The sequence below is a fragment of the Acartia tonsa genome, chromosome 12 (assembly GCF_053477335.1).
Source record: "Acartia tonsa isolate MP-2025a chromosome 12, ASM5347733v1, whole genome shotgun sequence".
NCBI lineage: Eukaryota > Metazoa > Arthropoda > Copepoda > Calanoida > Acartiidae > Acartia > Acartia tonsa.
This window is the reverse complement of record NC_137271.1, coordinates 25,550,662-25,571,006: the sequence shown is the minus strand read 5'-3', so window position 1 is coordinate 25,571,006 and position 20,345 is coordinate 25,550,662. Positions and strand designations below refer to the sequence as shown.

Here is a 20,345-nt window from a genome sequence, read left to right as displayed (position 1 = left end):
CTTTCCAGCTGCCAGAGAAGGAAGCCAGGTCCAGGATGGAGACTCTCCGGAATAAGGTCTTCCGGATTGCAACGGAAATGGGCCCGGCCGCAGAGGCTCACTATTGGTCGATTGCTCCGGCCTGGAACCGCCCCAAGACCGTAACACCCTGGCGCATGATCTCAGAGTCCAGGCTGAAAAAGTTATTTGAAGAACTGAAGGAGGCCAAGGACCAACTGAGGGGCAGGTGCACAGAGGTAATGTACCTCAATATGATTCGCCACTCTAACCAACAGCTGGAGCTTTTGAACCTCAGGACTAGAGAGGTTCAGGTCCTAAAACACCAGCTCCAGCAGACCACAGAAAAAAAAGATGCGGCTGTGGTCCGTGCTCGCATAGCAGAGCACCAGGCCGCCCAGGATGAGGAATGGTATGAGGAGCAGTTGGCAGCTGCCAATTTGGCTCAAGAGCAGGCCGCTGCAGCTACCATGCGGGTCTGCCAGGAGAAGCTACAGCTCCAGCAGCGCCAGGCAGAATTGGAGTTGATAAAGGGGACTATACACGAACGAGAGCAAGTGATTCTAAGCACCTTCCAGCATTGATATATAGTATGTTTTCAGTGAATAATCTAGGGTTATGTTTAATATTTGGTTTATCTACTAAAAAGGTAGGTTTCACCATGGTTTTATGTGAAAAAACTTTGAAATGTTAAACATTATTTAGTGCAATATTATCAAATGTTTTGAAGAGTTCAAACTGTTGTTTAAAACCTTAATCTAAAAGTAAATTATTTTCTTTAAAAATGTATATTTAAATAAAGTGTTGGTATCTTGTAATATTGTAAACAGTTTAATTAATGTACTTTTGCAATTTACAGCAATTTTGATTTTTTTCTGCCGTGTTTTTTTATTTTGTCCTTTGAACTCAACAAAGCGTTTGTCGATATTGCATCAAAAAATGCTTTACATTTCAAAGTTTATTTCATATAAAACAATGATGAAACTTAACTTTTAGTGGAAAAGCCAAGTATTAAACATAAACCTATTATATTTACTAAAAAAATACTATGGATCAATGCTGGAAGGTGTTTAGAATCATTAGCTCTCGTTCGTGGATAGTTCCCTTTCTGTCTCCTCCTCCAAAACCTAACCATATAAACATTTTTTCCAGCTGTTTTCACAATTTTTTTCCTTTCATTTTTTGTTCAAATCTAAAACCAATGTCTTTCAGAAAAGACATAATAATTCCAAAAAAAAAATGTGATGACCAGCCACTCCGAATGCCACTTCCATTTTTTAAAGGTCCAGCGGTGACGGCTTCGGGGGTGTATTGTCATGTATTCTTTTTTTCTCCACTATATATTGTACATTGCAGTGATCAGCCCGCAGCCCTATGTTCTTCTTTTTCTTGCCGGGAGTGTCATGTACGCTAATGTATGTACACTTTCAGGCCACCAAATTTGGAGAAGAACAGAGGCTGCCTGCGGCTCACTGCGGCAGACATCATAATTTCGCGGTTGCAAATAGCAAATTAAGGATTTTCATTTTTCAGACCGCTTAATTATAATGTCTGCCGGCTCTTTGGAAAACTAAGCTGTCCAGAATTAACATCCAGGTACAGCTTAGTTCTTCAAATTATTAACCTTTCCACCTTTCCCTATTAACAAATAATGTAATTGGGGGGAGGATAGGACAATAGCTTAGGCCGGGTGAAGTTTAGGTTTCCACCAAATTTCCCAAAATATAACTCTATTTGTTTAGGCCTAAACATCAACACTTCCACAAATTACAGACCATCCATAAATGCACCAAGGCCCATCTGGAGATCCCAACAGTCCCCCCCGTCTGGCCCCGCGCATCCTCTGGATACCTCTGGATTCTTGTGGTAATTTGATCCTTCCCTGCATTGCAGTCACAGGTAGAACATTTTGCTAAAGCTGCTCTATAACTACCCTGTCTGTAAGTCTTAAGCCTCAAGGGGGATACAGCATCCTTCCCGCACAGACCCAGCCCAAAAGATTTCATCCAATTATCTCTAAAACTAAGGGAGTAGCACCCAAAATAAAAGTCTAAACAAAATTGTAAGTAAAGGGGGGGGGGGGGAAATGTGGTGACTCGTCACACGACATACCAGCAATTTTATTTTGGGTTGCTTGTAAGGCGAAAAATTTTTGAAAAAAATAACATGGTCTCAAATGATTCCAATTTGCCTAATTCGGCGAGAAATGCAATAAAAAAATTTTTTTTGGTGGCGGCGGTAAACGGCGGCGGGAGCGGCGGTCTCGCAGCCGTTTTTTTAAAGATACCAATAGTTGGGGTAATTAGTGACCCAGCCCAAAAAATTTCATCCAATTATCTCTAAAAATAAGGGAGTAGCACCCAAAATAAAATTGCTGGTATGTCGTGTGACGAGTCATCACATTTCCGCCCCCCCCCCTTTACTTAAAATTTTGTTTAGACTTTTATTTTGGGTGCTACTCCCTTAGTTTTAGAGATAATTGGATGAAAAATTTTGGGCTGGGTCACTAATTACCCCAACTTTTGGTATCTTTTAAAAGAAACGTCGGCGGGATTGCCGCTCCCGCCGCCCGCCGCCGTTTACCGCAGCCACCAAAATAATTTTTTTTATTGCATTTCTCGCCGAATTAGGCAATTTGGAATCATTTGAGACCATGTTATTTTTTTCAAAAGTTTTTCGCCTTACAAGCAACCCTGCGGGGGATTTAGTCATTTTTTTCAAAATCTCGAAAAAAATAACATAGTCTCAAATGATTCCAAATTGCCTAATTCGGCGAGAAATGCAATAAAAAAAATTTTTTTTGGTGGCGGCTGTAAACGGCGGCGGGAGGCGGGAGCGGCGGTCCTGCCGCCGTTTTTTTAAAAAGATACCAATAGTTGGGGTAATTAGTGACCCAGCCCAAAAGATTTCATCCAATTATCTCTAAAACTAAGGGAGTAGCACCCAAAATAAAAGTCGAAACAAAATTGTAAGTAAAGGGGGGGGGGGGGGGGGAAATGTGGTGACTCGTCACACGACATACCAGCAATTTTATTTTGGGTTGCTTGTAAGGCGAAAAATTTTTGAAAAAAATAACATGGTCTCAAATGATTCCAATTTGCCTAATTCGGCGAGAAATGCAATAAAAAAATTTTTTTTGGTGGCGGCGGTAAACGGCGGCGGGAGCGGCGGTCTCGCAGCCGTTTTTTTAAAGATACCAATAGTTGGGGTAATTAGTGACCCAGCCCAAAAAATTTCATCCAATTATCTCTAAAAATAAGGGAGTAGCACCCAAAATAAAATTGCTGGTATGTCGTGTGACGAGTCATCACATTTCCGCCCCCCCCCCTTTACTTAAAATTTTGTTTAGACTTTTATTTTGGGTGCTACTCCCTTAGTTTTAGAGATAATTGGATGAAAAATTTTGGGCTGGGTCACTAATTACCCCAACTTTTGGTATCTTTTAAAAGAAACGTCGGCGGGATTGCCGCTCCCGCCGCCTGCCGCCGTTTACCGCAGCCACCAAAATAATTTTTTTTATTGCATTTCTCGCCGAATTAGGCAATTTGGAATCATTTGAGACCATGTTATTTTTTTCAGGAATTTGAAAAAAATGACTAAATCCCCGCAGGGTTGCTTGTAAGGCGAAAAATTTTTGAAAAAAATAACATGGTCTCAAATGATTCCAAATTACCTTATTCGGCGAGAAATGCAATAAAAAATTTTTTTTGGTGGCGGCGGTATAAGGCGGCGGGCGGCGGGAGCGGCGGTCTCGCAGCCGTTTTTTTTAAAAGATACCAATAGTTGGGGTAATTAGTGACCCAGCCCAAAAGATTTCATCCAATTATCTCTTAAACTAAGGTCGTAGCACCCAAAATAAAATTGCTGGTATGTCGTGTGACAAGTCACCACATTTCCCCCCCCCCTCTTTACTTACAATTTTGTTTCGACTTTTATTTTGGGTGCTACTCTCTTAGTTTTAGAGATAATTGGATGAAATCTTTTGGGCTGGGTCACTAATTACCCCAACTATTGGTATCTTTTATAAAAAAAACGGCGGCGGGACCGCCGCTCCCGCCGCCCGCCGCCGTTTACAGCCGCCACGACAAGTCACCACATTTCCCCCCCCCCTTTACTTACAATTTTGTTTCGACTTTTATTTTGGGTGCTACTCCCTTAGTTTTAGAGACATGCGAGAAATGCAATAAAAAAAAAAATTTTGGTGGCGGCGGTAAATGGCGGCGGGAGCGGCGGTCTTGCAGCCGTTTTTTTTAAAGATACCAATAGTTGGGGTAATTAGTGACCCAGCCCAAAAGATTTCATCCAATTATCCCTAAAACTAAGGGAGTAGCACCCAAAATAAAATTGCTGCAAGTCGTTTAAAAAAAACGGCCTCCCGCCGCCGTTTAAAATTTTGGTGGCGGCGGTAAATGGTGGCGGGAGCGGCGGTCTCGCAGCCGTTTTTTTTAAAGATACCAATAGTTGGGGTAATTAGTGACCCAGCCCAAAAGATTTCATCCAATTATCTCTAAAACTAAGGGAGTTGCACCCAAAATAAAATTGCTGGTATGTCGTTTGACGAGTCACCACATTTCCCCCCCTTTACTTACAATTTTGTTTCGACTTTTATTTTGGGTGCTACTCCCTTAGTTTTAGAGACAATTGGATGAAATCTTTTGGGCTGGGTCACTAATTACCCCAACTATTGGTATCTTTTAAAAAAAACGGCGGCAGGACCGCCGCTCCCGCCGCTGTTTAAAATTTTGGTGGCGGCGGTAAATGGTGGCGGGAGCGGCGGTCTCACAGCCGTTTTTTTTAAAGATACCAATAGTTGGGGTAATTAGTGGCCCAGCCCAAAAGATTTCATCCAATTATCTCTTAAACTAAGGTCGTAGCACCCAAAATAAAATTGCTGGTATGTCGTGTGACGAGTCACCACATTTCCCCCCCCCCTTTACTTACAATTTTGTTTCGACTTTTATTTTGGGTGCTACTCTTTTAGTTTTAGAGATAATTGGATGAAATCTTTTGGGCTGGGTCACTAATTACCCCAACTATTGGTATCTTTAAAAAAAAAACGGCGGCAGGACCGCCGCTCCCGCCGCCGTTTACAGCCGCCACCAAAAAAAAAAATTTTTATTGCATTTCTCGCCGAATTAGGCAATTTGGAATCATTTGAGACCATGTTATTTTTTTTGAGAATTTAAAAAAAAAATGACAATCCCCCGAAGGGTTGCTTGTAAGGCGAAAAATTTTTGAAAAAAATAACATGGTCTCAAATGATTCCAAATTGCCTAATTCGGCGAGAAATGCAATAAAAAAAAAAATTTTGGTGGCGGCGGTAAATGGCGGCGGGAGCGGCGGTCTTGCAGCCGTTTTTTTTAAAGATACCAATAGTTGGGGTAATTAGTGACCCAGCCCAAAAGATTTCATCCAATTATCTCTAAAACTAAGGGAGTAGCACCCAAAATAAAATTGCTGCAAGTCGTTTATGAGAAAAACCCTATAGTATAATCCACCCGCCGCCCCCCTCAAAAAAAAATTAGGGGTTTTGGGGTGAGTGGGTGGTCAACGATAATTATAAAATCAAATATAGGCCTACAAAACTTGTATCCTAAGGTTTGCTCCATTTATCTCAAGTCGTTTATGAGAAACACCCTATAGTATAATTCACCCCCCCCCCCCAATTAGGGGTTTTGGGGTGGGTGGGTGGTCAACGTTAATTCTAAAATCAAATATAGGCCTACAAAACTTGTATCCTAAGGTTTGCTCCATTTATCTCAAGTCGTTTATGAGAAACACCCTATAGTATAATTCACCCGCCCCCTCCCCCCCAAATTAGGGGTTTTGGGGTGGGTGGGTGGTCAACGATAATTCTAAAATCAAATATAGGCCTACAAAACTTGTATCCCAAGGTTTGCTTCATTTATCTCAAGTCGTTTATGAGAAACATCATATAGTATAATCCACCCGCCCCCCCCCCAAAAAAAATAAAAATTGGGGGGGGGGGGGGGGGTCGACGATAATTTCAAAAGTAACTTTGGCCCCATAGAAGCTTATATCCAAAATTAGCTCCCTCTAGCTCTAAGGGTTCTCGAGTAAACCCCCCCCCCCCTGCCCAAATGGTTATTTTCCACATCCCCCTTAGCTATAAAAATCGACGCTTTTATTAAGGAAAAAATATTTTTTATATTCTAGACATATGTTACTGACTTTTTATAATACATCAAGTAATCGTGACTACAAAACCATTTAAATCGTTCTTTTGGGAACCATACTGTAATTCAAAGGAAATTATCTTCTTGTTTGGCAAAAATAATAGAGGTAAACTAATATTTCTTGGTGTTAAACATCCCTGCCCTGCTAAGGTTGTATGAATTAAATATATTCCTGTCTATTCTGGCGGCTTCGGCATTCAGTCTCATTCCTTCTTCCGCGCTGGCGCTTAATCGTGGAAACACCTGAAAACAATCAGAATGGATATAGAATATACGACATACGTGGATATTCTGACAGGAGCAAACTTGTCATCAATTGAGGTTGATAACATTGACATCACTTATTGATCAGTTCATCTAGAAGGAGGGAGGGGATGGGGTGGAGGGGGGTGGATCGGAGAGATCGTTTTTTTGGCCAGCTATAATTTTAACCTTATTAAAGTATTAAAGATTATTATCTAGTGTTGTGTAAGATCCAAGTAATAATAAATCCATTCAATTTCGATGAATAGGACAGTTAAGGACAAATATGTCTCTAAATAGCGCGCAGCAATAAAAATTTTACAAATTTTGGATAGCTACAATGAAAGATTAGTTATTTATCGCATCGTATCTTAGACAGCTTTCCGCGGATATTAAAATAAAATGAGTGGATACAAAACCGCGACAAACAAAACCGCGACAGGGACAAAACCGCGACATAACAAAACCGCGACAGTGACATTACAAAAAAATCTATAATAAAAAAAATCTTAATGCTAGAAGGTCATGGCCGCAGAGCTCGGCCCCCTGGCATGCCTAGCCGCGGGCGCTCGGCTCCTTGCCTATAACCTAACCTAACCTAACCTATATGTTTGAATGTTTAATGTACATTAACTTATTTATAATTTAGAATTTCGTGGATTTTACAAAAAGTGGTTGGTAGATTTTTTTCAATTTTTAATATTTTTTTACAATATTTAGGTTAGGTTAGGTTATGGGCAAGGGGGCCGAGCGCCCGCGGCTAGGCAGGCCAGGGGGCCGAGAGCTGCGGCCATGTATTTCTACAAAAAAATCCTACATAGTTATATTTCTGTTATTGTCGCGGTTTTGTCACTGTCGCGGTTTTGTCACTGTCGCAGTTTTGTTATGTCGCGGTTTTGTATCCACTCCAAATAAAATAATCAACTCTAAAACCAGTTTTGATATCATGATTTCTCGTTATACTATTCGTAAAAAATTAATACGATGCTGTACATAATTTTTCTGTATGGCTGAGAACCGATTCTAATCCACCGGATATTAATCGATTTCTAAGAGATACTGGAAAATAAATCATCCTACAGTTATATTGAGATCAAAAATATGTTTTTAAAGCTTTAAAAATTAGGGTAAAGATGTATCTTAAAGTAATTTTAAGAACAAGACTTACCAGTAAAGAATCCAGCCCACTGGTAGTTGACGCACTGCTGGAAGTGACTGGTAGCGGTAACAAGGACGGGACTGATGTGCTAGACGCCGAGCTCACTGCTGTAGAGGAACTGGCTGGAAATGGTCTCAAAGGATCTATCGTTGACATTCATTATATTAGCTTGTAAATTATCCATTAAAGATTTATTAATATGGCAATAAGTTTATTATGAATTTAAAGTTTTCTTAAATCAAAAAAAAACTAGGGGCAAAATAGCCTAATACCCTGGACTGTTTATTACACTAGTCCCCAAAGTCTTAAATAAACGTTTTATTATTCTTTGGCTTAACAACCGTACTTAATTTGTTGCATTTTGATTGGTTGGTTCATTAAGTTGAGTGTCCTAATGTTTTAACCACTAAATGTAATCTACAGAAGGGGTAATTTATTGTATCATCATTGGGGATGTACATCAATTCTTCGGCTATTGTTTTATTCCTTTAGATCCCTGGATGTTACAAAAGACTATGAACATTAATAGCATTTAGAATTAAAATATAGTTTATTGATTGATTGATTATCCATAGTTTCTTAGGGTTTGGACCTAAGTCGTAATGGAGTAGATTGAGACACTTTGTATAGCCACTCTAGGGCCAGCTCAAGCTGCATGTCAAAGCACATTATGGAAAATATAATGGTTAGTCCCTGCTGGAGTTGTTGAACTGCTACCAGGTTTACTGGTGGCTGAGTTTCCAGGTTTACTTGAACTTCCCCCACTACTCACACTAACACTACGCCTAAACATTAAAAACAATTTATTTTTTAGTGGCAAAGCTACTCTCTTTAAGTGTCTTTGTCTGTCATTACGTCTGTCCTTCTGTAATGTTGAATTAGGTGGTTGTTTATTTTTAGAAGTGTAGGTTGGTAATTCGATTTCACTGTTTTCTTCATTACTTAACTTTCCCTTTCCTTCCCCTCCCCATTTTATTTCTTACCTTTACAAAATGGCGCAACTTTTAAATTTTCTGAATTTTTAATACCTAATATTTATTTTTTTCAATTTCAGAGTTTAAATTTCTTCTTAAATATCTTTCGTCTGCTTCTAAATTATTTTCTGCTACTTGGCTGTGTTAATATAAGCGACACCATTGGTGGATTTTCAATGACACAATAGGAAGGTTGCAGAGGACGGTTGCGATGGGGAGGTACAGTTAATTAACCCTTTGGGCCTTTCTCCCTCTAGTGTTTTACTCTAATATTTAACTCTCAATGGTTGATCGTATATTTCAATAATATAATTTCAACCAACATCGCTACAGTTGAAACTAATCGTTCTTGTTCATCTTTATTTTTATTTTTTATCTAAGGAGGCAAATAATGCCCACAACTGTTTTGTTGCCCGAACCCTCAATAAAAAGAAATGATCCTATTTTTTTACGTAGATAAGTGTCTATTGCGATACGGTATGTGTTTTGAGGAGCCCAAAACGGTTTTTATCCGGCAGAAATAGAAATTAACTTGATAGATAACATCAAAAAAAATTATAATATTTTTGGAGGGTAATATCGCTCCCCCCCCCCCCCCCCTCCATAGACGTCCCTGAGGCAAGAAACATTTTTGATGACTCACCTATTAAATGGAAAACCAAATGCATCGCAGGACCTATCAACAACAGAAGCCGAGCTCCCAGAAGTTGCGGCCCTGACAAAGTAAGGCATTTCAGTATTTTGCTAGGTTTCAAACCTTTAACTTCCAGTTAATATATTTTGTAAATTTATTATGGAAAAAGTTGTATTCATAGCAATAAAAAGATAAAATTAATTTCAGATATTTTTATCTAACACCTACTTTAAAAATACCTTAAAATATGAATAAATGATCTGAAACAAGAAACGCACGTATAAACAAATCATATATAAAAATCTTACCTGGAATCTGAATCTTTACGGCTGCTATGAGAATTTGACCTTCTCTCCTCCCTGTCATCACCATTACGCCCGTCTTTATCTCTTTCCCTAGGAATTCAGATGGTCAAAGGTATAGTTGCATGAAGTGCATTTAAAAAGTTTGGGCACTTGGAGTAGTTCAACAATATAAACAACTTAAATTATGCGCCACTAAAAAAGTCGACTCGTCATGTTGTTGTTGTGAAAATAAGACAGTCATACCTATAGGTTGCATATATCACAAGAATATGAATTTCATGTCTTGATATTTTAAAAACTATGTGGTAGAAAATTAAAATTCTTTCCAATATACCTATGCCCCATAGATGTACTTAACCCATTAAACAGGAAAAAATATATGGTTCACTAAATAAACACCAAAAGAAAAAGTTTACGATTAATAACTTATGTGAAAGTTATTTCAAAAGCATTAATATTTTTTTTAAGTTAATAATATAGGTAAAAATATATTTAATTCAATTCTACAAACCTTTATTTCCCATAAATAAAGGGGGGGGGGGGGAGTTTTGACACATTTGCGTAAACAGGGAGCATAGGCTTTATCTTTGGACTGAGAGGATAGGTCCATCATCATCATCATCAGACGCATCTCTCTTTTTGACTGTGAAGGCCAGAGAATACGGACACCTTGCTCCTCCATGAATTCCTGCTGTCTTTGGCAAGTTTCTCAGCTTCTCCCCATGTTAATTCCAAATTAAAGAGGTCCTTTTCAGTGCTCCGCCTCCAGGTCATTTTTGGTTGTCCCCGATTACGTTTACCAGTAGTGGGGTTCCATTTTAAGCACTTTTTTGGAAACCTATTTTGTTCCATTCTGAGCACATGTCCTAGCCACCTTAGTCTTTTATATTTCACTTCTGCTTCAATACTATTGCACTTGGTCTTAGCATATTGTTGCACTTGTCCAGGTCCTCTCTGTACAGGTAAAAATTAAAAAAATAAATTTTTTTGAAGAGTTAGAAGTCAACTTATAAAACAAAATTTGCATTTTTTTCTTTAAATATGTGAATAACATTCAAAAATATGCATATTTTGTTTCATAGGTTAACTTCTAACTCTTAAAAAAAATTTATTTTTTTAATTTTTACCTGTACAGAGAGGACCTGGAGGCCTGGAGCTCCGGAACCTGGAGGCCTATCCAAAAAATCTTAAAACTTTGGAAAATTCATCATATAAGAATGATTTTATCCCTAATAACCTATCCTCTCAGTCTAAAGATAAAGCCTATGCTCCCTGTTTACGCAAATGTGTCAAAACTTCCCCCCCCCCCTTAGCTAGGAACAAGGTAGAATTTAAACAAAAAGGAAAATTAATCTATTGTCCTTTGTCCTAACTAACCATGATGATTTGGAAATCTTTAACCTTAACGGATTCTGAAGATTACAAAGTTCAAATATTTGTTTGATTCATGAAGTCCCTGTCCTCAGAAAAGGGAGGGGACATTGGACAATAAATAAGGACTAGAATATAGTTTTCCAAACATGATCCCACAATAGTTGGCCTAAAAGCTACAAGTATTTGGATTTGATTGGTTTGTACAAACCTTCAGTTTCTAAACTTTTTGAATAATCATTTTACTCTTTTATATAATGATCGTCCTTTGTCTTATCCCTTAGGATCCCTGGTATGCTCTGTTCCTACCTTTCTCTAGAAGACCGACGCTCTCGTCGATCTTTTGATGATTTTCGCCCATCTCGGGACGAATGACGGTCTTTGGAGGAACGCCTAAAAATAAGTATTTATATACAGGGATCTTAAGGGATAAGACAATTGATGATTAATATTTTAAAAAGTTCACAACGTTTATTAACAAAATAACCTGTCTTTGTGTGAAGATTTATGTCTGTCAGATGAACTATGACCAGAACCACTGCGTGGCCTCTCACTATCTCGATTACCTAAAAATAAATAGATTATTCAATGAAAAATAAGATTAGGTAAATCGATAGATAAGATAGCATTCTCTACTGTTTTTTTAGATCTATATCACATATATCCTAATTTTATACATTACTACATTAATTTAAACAAATCAAATTAGATTTACTAAATTTTCTATAAATGTACTTTGTGCAACTATCCCTTTAAACACAACGTTATAGAGCAGTGGTCATAAAAAATAAGAAATGAAATAACATATCGAGTTAGTTGTATGATGATTCGATAAGGGATGTCTTCAAAACAACCTAAAAATTACATTTCCATAGCTTAACAGACTGACAAAATAAACTAAAACTATCTACAAATAAAACACTTACGTCCTTCTAGCCTATCACGTTGTCTCTCCCGCCATCGGCGCCATTCATCTCGCTTCTTCCGATCTCTATCACTTCTGTACTGGCGGTCCAGCCGTTCTGCAGATCTGGCCCGCCGACGGTCTAGAGAACCGGATCTTCGTTCACGGTGGCGAGATCTTAATAAAAAAGTTTTTTTATCAAGAATAACTATCTTTATAGTGCAGTGCAATGATATAGGTAAAATATAAATGGGAACTGGCAGTTCCACCGCCGTTTCTTCGATGTTCATAACGCACAGGGGCTGCTATCCAGCCAATAATTCCATTTGAAATTGCCGGAAATTATAAATTTTGTTGGCGTAGAGTTGACGTTAAATTTGTTTTTTTGGTGTAGCTGAAGGGAAGTGGATAAGAAGGGGGGGGGGGGGTAATAATATTGTTTGTCTAAATCACATTGCCTAGTCCCTGGGTTTTACCCCCTCCTCCCCCCCCCCCAAAAAAAAAGCATAAACTCTTACCTATGTCTACTTGATGAGGATCCCCTCTCGTCAGAATTAAGAACTTGTAGAGAAGATTGGATAACATTAAATGCGCGAACATCATCAGAAAATCTGTGACGGTTACTGTTCTCAGCACGACTAAATTATAACAAGAATGACAACATCCATAAAAGTGAACATCATACAGACAAACAAATATTAACATAGAGGCAGAGCGATTAAAATTTGAAATCTGAGATAAAGGGGACTATGCAAGTGATGTTAAGCAACTTTAAGCAATGTTGTAGTGCATTTTTAGAAACGCCCCTTAAGAGGCGATGTCACGAAACCGAAAATACCCAACAAAAAACTTGGGAGTCTAACATAAATAGTAGTCGAGAAAATCACATTCTCCTATCGCAACACGAACAAGTTAATTATAGAGTAGCTTCGCTATAAAAAAGGAATTTACCTTAAATCATTCGATGATCCCTCAGGTTCAGAATCTGATCCACTTGATACAACCTGGCAAAATAAAATTTTCAATTATGAAAAATTGAGTACAGTCTTAGGTCTATACAATTACAGGGTCCTTGATTCAGCAAATTAATCCCGTTTGAAATTGCTGAAAATTTGGTTATTTTAGTGGAGTAATGTTGGCGTTAAACTCGATTTGTGCTGTCACTAAAGGAAAGTAGGTAATAAGGGCGGGGAGAAGTGTGCTGGCTAAGCCACAAACCTAAATGTTTCAATGTTAAGGAAAGAAAACGAGCACCCCTCCTGGTCAACTATTCATCTGTACCTGTAATCCTGCCTGTACCATGAAGATGTTATAGTAAAATTATTTAATATATTTTCTTTCTTTCTGTTTAAATTACAAAAAATATTAGCCAAATTTTAAAACTTATCAAACCATTTCAGAAAGATAATTCAATTTTTAACTCCGTGTAGCCACCTCATGTTCCATAGCTGGCTCAAGATCAAGGAGGAAAATGAAAAGTAAGCTTTCTTAAAAAAAAAATTGTAATACAAAATTTCCTTAATTTTTAATTCAATTGATCAATTATCAAATTTTGTTATTAATTTAGAATGTGACTGCCATATGAAAGATTGCGCAGCTGCATTAAATTAATCTATCTTATTGCAAGAAGTGCTTGGTTGCATAAGAATCAAGGTAACTACCTATAGTACCTACCTAAAAGAACATTTATAAACTTTTTAATAATTTGTTACTGTGTCCTTAAAAAGAAATCAATATTTAGACTACAAGCTGTGTACCTGAAAAGCTGGTCAAATAATTGTTAACTGTGTACCTATTAGGTAATAATCAAATAAAAATGTATTTTTTATCATTAATTTTATATCATTAAAATCTTAAGCCTAAACATATTATTCAATTTAGATGTTTGTTGTGCTGTACCTGATATTTTATGTTGGCATAGCAGCCTTCTTACCCTTCTCTGGTAAATATTTAATAAAGAAAAATTCAAATTCAAATACCCAGAGATAGTTAAATTTTAATAAAAAAGAAAAGAAAAAAATATTTAATTTTTTTAAAAAATTCTTTTTTTTAATAACTGCATGCTCTTTTCCTTTTTAGTCATTACGAGCGCAGTGTGTTTGAGTAAAATTACCAACCCAGGCAACTTAATATACCCCCAGAGGTAAAAATATTATTGTATATGTATTTTATGTTTTAAGCTCCAAGTTTATTCCATAGTGTAATACTTTACAAATTTATTTTATCATCTATTCTTTTAAATTTTTATATTTTAATTTTTATATTATCCTTTTACAAAACATAAATTCTTTTTTAGTTTTGTGAAAGCATAGCTGAGATGTTCTTCTATTTCAAAGTTAAAATGCTGTCCACAGACAATGTTAACCATGCCTGTTCCTTGTCCACCGGAGCTGCCTGCTGAAGCAGGGCGGATGCAACCCTCCTACAAATTCCCAGGTTGCACAAGAAGAAAATGGGAATATTTTAACATAGAATTATTTGTCAGAATCCTGGTCTTTGCCCCTGAGTCTATAGAATATGAAGTTTTTTTCAAATGGTCTTGTTCAAGCTCATGCTTTACTTATATATTATGAGATAAACTTGACAACAACTTAATACATTATAGAGTGAATAATGTCAAATTTTCAGGCTCTATATAATATAGTAGCTACACAACTCAAAATCTTACCTGGGCCGCTGGGAGTTGCCTTGGCTGATATTCAGCATTCTGATCATACCCCACCATATCATAAGTTGACCGGGCATAGTTGAAAAATTCATGCTAAAAACAATTCATTTCATTTATATTTCATGATTCAAAACATTAACAATAATACATAGCATCTTGTCGTCGGGGAGATCTACATCGCGTCATAACAAAAGACGTTAAAAATGGTTCCTACTGCTGCTATGTCAGGTGCGCGACATTAATAGTTTGAGTAAGGGGGAATGCCTTGGCCCAAAACAGGCGCAACTCATTACCATGTACAGTTTGGACTTCTCAGACAAAGGTCGTGCAATCAAATAGTTGGTTGTCTGGTGGGTGTTACTTAACCTAATACCCCGGGTGTTTGGACGGAAAATTAGAGGTTTGGCTCCCCTTAGCTATCCTGGGTTGCTGGACCTGACGTTAAAGTGTCTTGGACAGCAGCCCCGCCCGTATGAGGTAATCCATAGCATCTTGGTGCATAAAATGGAAATTATTTAAGAATTTAATTATAAAGAGATGTAATGTTCCTGGAAATGTTCAGTACGAATGCCAAGGTATGGCAGCAAGTTGTCTCGCATCTCTGGGCTCTGGATTTCATACCTAAATAAAAATAAGTACAAAATTTTGTTGATTTAGGGTTAATGCATATAATGATAAGCATTTTCCACATGAATCTAAAATGGTCGATAAATTGATGTACACCCCTTAATGATAATACACAAAGTAATCCCTTTTGTAGGTAACAATTAGTGGTTGGACGTTTGGACACTCAACTTAATAAACCAACCCCCAAAGTTGTTAAGCCAACGAATAAGAAAACGATATTATAAAACTTCTATTTTTAACATTTCTTGTTTTGTTTGTTTAATATTGAAAAAAAAACTTTTACAGCCTAAAAGCACAAAGTAAAATTCGCAATGAGAAAATTATAATAAACAAAATTATTCCTTCTGTACCTTAAATTATGGGTGAAAGTGAAGACACTGCTTTTTGTACAATCAATTGAAGATTTTATAAAAGGACCCACAGATTATAAACCAACCAGTGTTTAGTACCATAAATTAAGTCCAATGACCACTCCCTCCCTGCTTATTTGCTATCCTGTTCTCACCTCGTAACCCATTCTGAAATTTGTTGGACCAGATGGCTGAGCTGTGCCTCATGAGGCCCGCCTTGTAACAGTGCCAGCAACTCTCGATTCAAGAATGGTATCAATCTAAATATTCAGTTAACATTAGAGTAAAACAATAGAAGGGTAGGGGTTTAAACAACTGTGTGTCCCCACGCCAAGGACCCTGTGCCAACTTTCAATTTGATCTTTGAAAATCAACCAATAGCGTGAGGAATATCAATAAATCCAAGTCGCTATAAAACAGCATAAATCAAGATGTTAGCAGACGAAAAAGGTCCTCAAAAGGTGGATCCAGGTAGTTGCCTGGTTATACATCTATGTTCATAGATTTATTAAGATATAAACATTAAACAAATGTCTTCAAAAATACTCTATAATTCACTGTGTTTGTCTGTCCGTAACGCTATTGGGGAAATGGAATTTTCTCAGCTGCTATTCAATATACCTACACGGCTGAATATTTTTGTGAAGATCACATATCAATGTCAATAAGCATCCAGTTTAATTGGTCTGTCAGTCTCAGTCATGGTATCTATAGAAACACAAGTAAAATGTTTTCGAATAATCTATTAATCTATCCTGTTCATTTATGATCTGACCACTAGACATCTGCACTTAAATCACCATGCCCGTATTAACATTTTTTGTCCTTCACTACTTATGGATGTTGTCATCCTTGTTAAGTTCATAATTCGTGGCAAATTGTCTATAATAGATGCTTTACATGATTTTTCAGTATGGCTGAGAACCAGTTCTAATCAAGTGGTTTCGAGGCCATACTAGAAATTGAGTTAACCTGTGGATTTGAGCTTCATTTGTCCTGTACCACTCGGGAGAACAGTTTCTGTACCGTCCTGCAAACAAATGGATATTGGATATATGGACAGGGGAAAATTTTACATCACTTTAGCTTGCTAGTATGGACCTCATTTATTGGTAGGTTCGTTCATCCAGTAGGAGGGGAGGGTGATGGGGTAAAGGAAATAGATGGGGGGTATAGATATTTTAGCCAGCTACAAGTTTCACTTTACTAAAGTAGAGTACATGATAATCTGGTGTAAGATCCAAGTAATAATAAATCCATTCTTATGATATTAACTAAAAATATTAGTCACCTGTAATATCAGCCATAGGCTCCACCCAGAGGTCTTCCTGGTAGATTTGACGACGGAAATCTGAAGCTCCTGGTCCCCTTCTGAAATTAGTAGATGGTCCTTAAAGATTATATCATTTATATCTTTGTGAAAATGATTTCAAACCGAATGTGATAGAATAAAGAGAGAGAGGGAACTATTGGCTGTTTATTATACTAGTTCCCAAAGTTTTAAAATAACGTTTTTTTATTCGAAAGTTTAGCATCTTTGGGGACTTTAGTTAATTTTGGTTGGTTGATTCATTTAATAAGTGTTCAAACGTTTTAACTACTAATTTCACTATACAGGAGGGGTAATTTTATGTATCATCTTTGGAGATGTACATTGTATATCAATTTATCTCCCCTTGTCTTATCCCTTTAGGTCTCTGGATACAAAAGCACTATTTTTTTTCAAAAAGTGTAGCCCCCTGTTTAACAAGATTTGATGTTAAAGATTACTTGAGATTACTTGAATTGAAATACCCCCTAATACGTTTTCCAGCATGGCTTCGATACCGATTAATATCAGCTGGATTAGATACGGTTCTCAGCCATACTGAAAAATCATGTTGGCATCGTATTACAGACAGACAGTTTTCCATGAATATTAAAGTAAAAAACATAAAATTAATACCAGTTTAGTTAGCCTGGTCCTTCACCCAATCTGGGCTAACAAAAAATAGTAATTATGTGCGTACAGTGTCAAAAGACACTCGTTTTAATCTTAATATCCGCGGAAAGCCGTCTGTAATATGATGCGATAAATAACTATTAACTAACCCATGCCAGGAGTGTACCTGGAAGACCCATAAACAGTATACCTTCTCCTGAAATGTGACCGGCCCGATGAACCAAAGAATGGTGGTGACCGGGACCGGGGTAGTGGGGGGAAACTTGGCAGGAAGTGATTACTGATCTGATCTTCAATTATAGACCTGAAATAATAGTTATTAATTGCATCGTATGATTGACACCATTCCACGGATATTAAAATTAAAAAATATATAATTAAAACCAGTTAAGTTAGTTCCGAGGGTCCTAAGGTCTAACAAAATTACCCCTTCAGTTTATAACAACAACGGTAAAAGATTGTAACTGTTTAAACTAAGTATTGAGAGAACTCGGTGCATAGTCCCTTTCGTAACATCGCACCTTAAGGGGCGATTCTTCGTATTTTTCACAGTAGCTTTTCTCCTATTTCTAGCCCATGCGGGGGGCTTTAACCCTGCGGAGTCTATGATAAATATTAAAATATTTATTGCAAGGGGCAAATCATTTGGAACTTAGATTATTTTCTAAAATAGTTTATTCATAAGTGAGTTATAGATAATGATATGTCCCAAAATTATGCAACAAAGAGATTCAACAAGAATAATAGTTGAAATAATCGACGAAGAAAACATTTGAACCATTGAACATCCTATTATTTTAATCCCCACTAGCGGGTTCGCACCTTGAAGCCAAGAGGGGCACTTGAGGGTGGTGGTTTTGAATTCTTCAACCTATTTATTTTTTATTTTAGTACTTATGAGAGGCTACACTGTAAAGAACCATATCGGTTCAGCGGTACTCGAGATCCTTTGATACAGACAGACATGATCTTGATACTTTATTATAAAGATAAATTTTCATTACCTTCCCCTTCTCCTCCTGTTCAGCTGGTCAGCATGCCTGGTGGAATGATAACTGAAAGGGATAGTTGCATGAGGTGCATTTAACGAGTTTGATAGCAAGCATAAGTTACAAGAATACCATCTAACCTATATAATTTTGTATTACAATAAATTAATAACAATCAATTAGGCACCACCAAAATAGTAATCTTTCTGTTTTTTTGTGAAAACAGGACAGCCATGGAAGTTGCCAAAAACTAAAAAATATGATTTTCAGGTCTTTATATATTTTAAAACTACCTGGTAGAAAATTATAATTCATTGAAATATATGCCCTATAAATGTTGTTTAGACCATTGCGCAGGAAAAATAAGCAGTTCACTAAATTCAACTTGAAATGCACTTTGTGCAACTACCCCTTTCAAAGACTTTTCAAACATAAAATAAATCGGATCATGGAAAGAATACAAAGTAGCCGGTTTCGTCGTATTTTTACAGTAGTTTTCTCATAATTCTAACCCTGCGGGGCAGTAATAAGCATTTACATTAACTTACCTAACCTAAAATAACCTATCAAAAGCTATTGTGAAAAGACGACGAAACCCCTACTTCGTTTTCTTTCCAAGATTCAATGAATTTAATTTAAAATTAAGATATGATTTAACTTCAACATATTTAAAAAAAAAAAAAATCCTTTTCTTAATACATAGTTTTGCTTCTGATAAAACTCCACCATAAAATTTTGCGGGAGACGGCGGTTTTTTGCGGGAGCGGTGCTGCTGCCGCCGTTTTTTCACAGTCTCACATTGTACCTCGTTAAAGCAACTGCCATGCCAAACCCCTTGTGTTCTATGCAGTGATTTAAAGGGATAAGACAATGGCCGATATATTATTGTACATACTTCCCCAATGATATAGAAAATTACCCCTTAAGTAGATTAAAATTAGTGGTTGAAACTTTTAAACACTCAACTTAATGTTAATGTTAAAGTCCTAATAAGAAAACGTTATTATAAAACGTGTAATAAATAGCCAATAGTCCCCTCTCTTACTGGTTTTATGTCTGGTTACAAAATAACTGCACAAAAAACCGACGCGCCCACCCTTAAAAATTAAAAATCACCTGAAAAATCTTCTGTTGTGAAAGAAGAAGTTGTTAATGTTAACCGCACTGATGTCTATTTCTTCCCTGGTCGCTTCTGGAGGTAAATCATACCTGCAAATTACAAAAACAATTTAACATTAATTGTACTTTGTTCCATTTTTTTCAAAAGAAATAGTTATTTCTCGTATTCATTTAAATCCGGTGGATAGGAACCGGTTCTCATCCATACAAAAAAACTCTGTCTAGCATCGAATTATATCCAGCTTTCTACGAATATAGAAATGTACAATCATAAGATTAAAACCAGTTTTTTTAGCCCCGAGGTGCCGAAGGGGCTATAAAAACTGGTTTTAATTTTATAATTGTACATTCTATATCCGCGGAAAGCTGTTTATAATACGATGCAAGAAATAACTATTATCGCATCGTATTATAAACAGCTTTACGCTGGTATTAAATTGAAAAATTATAAGATTAAGAATAGTTTTTTAGCCCCGCTGGTATTTATTCTACAATTTTTATCTACGTAAATATTATTGGAAAATAGTATGTAATCTGATGCTACACATGATTTTTCAGTATGTGACTGGGAATCGGTACTATTCCAGCGGATATTAATCGGTTTTGAAGCTCTAATTGAAAAATTAATAGATTTTTATTTACTTGCCTAGAATATTCCGTGTCAGATATGATGTTGTGAATGACATGGCTAAATTTACTCTTGCATAATGGACAAACCGGTTTCACCTTAATAAAAAACTATCATATGTTATATGTTTATTAGGTACCTACTTTCCACTGGCTTATTTTCTTTACAATTTCATCTAACTTGATTTTCTACTTATCTATTCTCCTCACGTAATTTAAAGATTCAGTCCACAACTTTT

General features: G+C 36.8%; 1 protein-coding gene and 2 long non-coding RNA genes across 14 annotated transcripts in view; 2 read left to right on the top strand and 1 right to left on the bottom strand.

Annotated features, from left to right (window-relative positions):
• The window catches only part of Topors (Topoisomerase I-interacting protein), a 55,215-nt gene that overhangs the window by 32,624 nt on the left and 2,246 nt on the right, over nucleotides 1-20,345 (bottom strand). For 7 of the 12 annotated variants that reach the window (XR_013884906.1, XR_013884907.1, XR_013884910.1 and 4 more), the window contains exons 6-24: nucleotides 20,126-20,205; nucleotides 19,477-19,569; nucleotides 18,376-18,426; nucleotides 17,538-17,675; nucleotides 16,721-16,800; nucleotides 16,402-16,459; nucleotides 15,585-15,689; nucleotides 15,003-15,073; nucleotides 14,453-14,547; nucleotides 12,736-12,788; nucleotides 12,303-12,422; nucleotides 11,807-11,961; nucleotides 11,368-11,446; nucleotides 11,190-11,273; nucleotides 9,513-9,599; nucleotides 9,214-9,285; nucleotides 8,292-8,381; nucleotides 7,606-7,741; nucleotides 6,369-6,437 (exon numbers count right to left, since the gene is read on the bottom strand). Coding sequence is in view for 7 of the 12 variants with exons in the window: in XM_080180220.1 (XP_080036346.1) it covers nucleotides 6,369-6,437; nucleotides 7,606-7,741; nucleotides 8,292-8,381; nucleotides 9,214-9,285; nucleotides 9,513-9,599; nucleotides 11,190-11,273; nucleotides 11,368-11,446; nucleotides 11,807-11,961; nucleotides 12,303-12,422; nucleotides 12,736-12,788; nucleotides 14,453-14,547; nucleotides 15,003-15,073; nucleotides 15,585-15,689; nucleotides 16,402-16,459; nucleotides 16,721-16,800; nucleotides 17,538-17,675; nucleotides 18,376-18,426; nucleotides 19,477-19,569; nucleotides 20,126-20,205 (1,716 nt within the window). In the remaining 5 variants the exon portion in view is untranslated. The remainder of the gene's footprint in view (nucleotides 1-6,368; nucleotides 6,438-7,605; nucleotides 7,742-8,291; nucleotides 8,382-9,213; nucleotides 9,286-9,512; nucleotides 9,600-11,189; nucleotides 11,274-11,367; nucleotides 11,447-11,806; nucleotides 11,962-12,302; nucleotides 12,423-12,735; nucleotides 12,789-14,452; nucleotides 14,548-15,002; nucleotides 15,074-15,584; nucleotides 15,690-16,401; nucleotides 16,460-16,720; nucleotides 16,801-17,537; nucleotides 17,676-18,375; nucleotides 18,427-19,476; nucleotides 19,570-20,125; nucleotides 20,206-20,345) is intronic. The other 5 variants (XM_080180223.1, XM_080180222.1, XM_080180224.1 and 2 more) reach the window with 5 other exon arrangements.
• On the top strand, nucleotides 1,406-1,769 carry LOC145333740 (uncharacterized). The gene is made up of 2 exons (XR_013884591.1): nucleotides 1,406-1,593; nucleotides 1,740-1,769. It is a non-coding gene; the product is annotated as an uncharacterized LOC145333740 (long non-coding RNA).
• LOC145333782 (uncharacterized) lies at nucleotides 13,380-14,228 on the top strand. The gene is made up of 5 exons (XR_013884598.1): nucleotides 13,380-13,437; nucleotides 13,526-13,583; nucleotides 13,666-13,726; nucleotides 13,864-13,927; nucleotides 14,081-14,228. It is a non-coding gene; the product is annotated as an uncharacterized LOC145333782 (long non-coding RNA).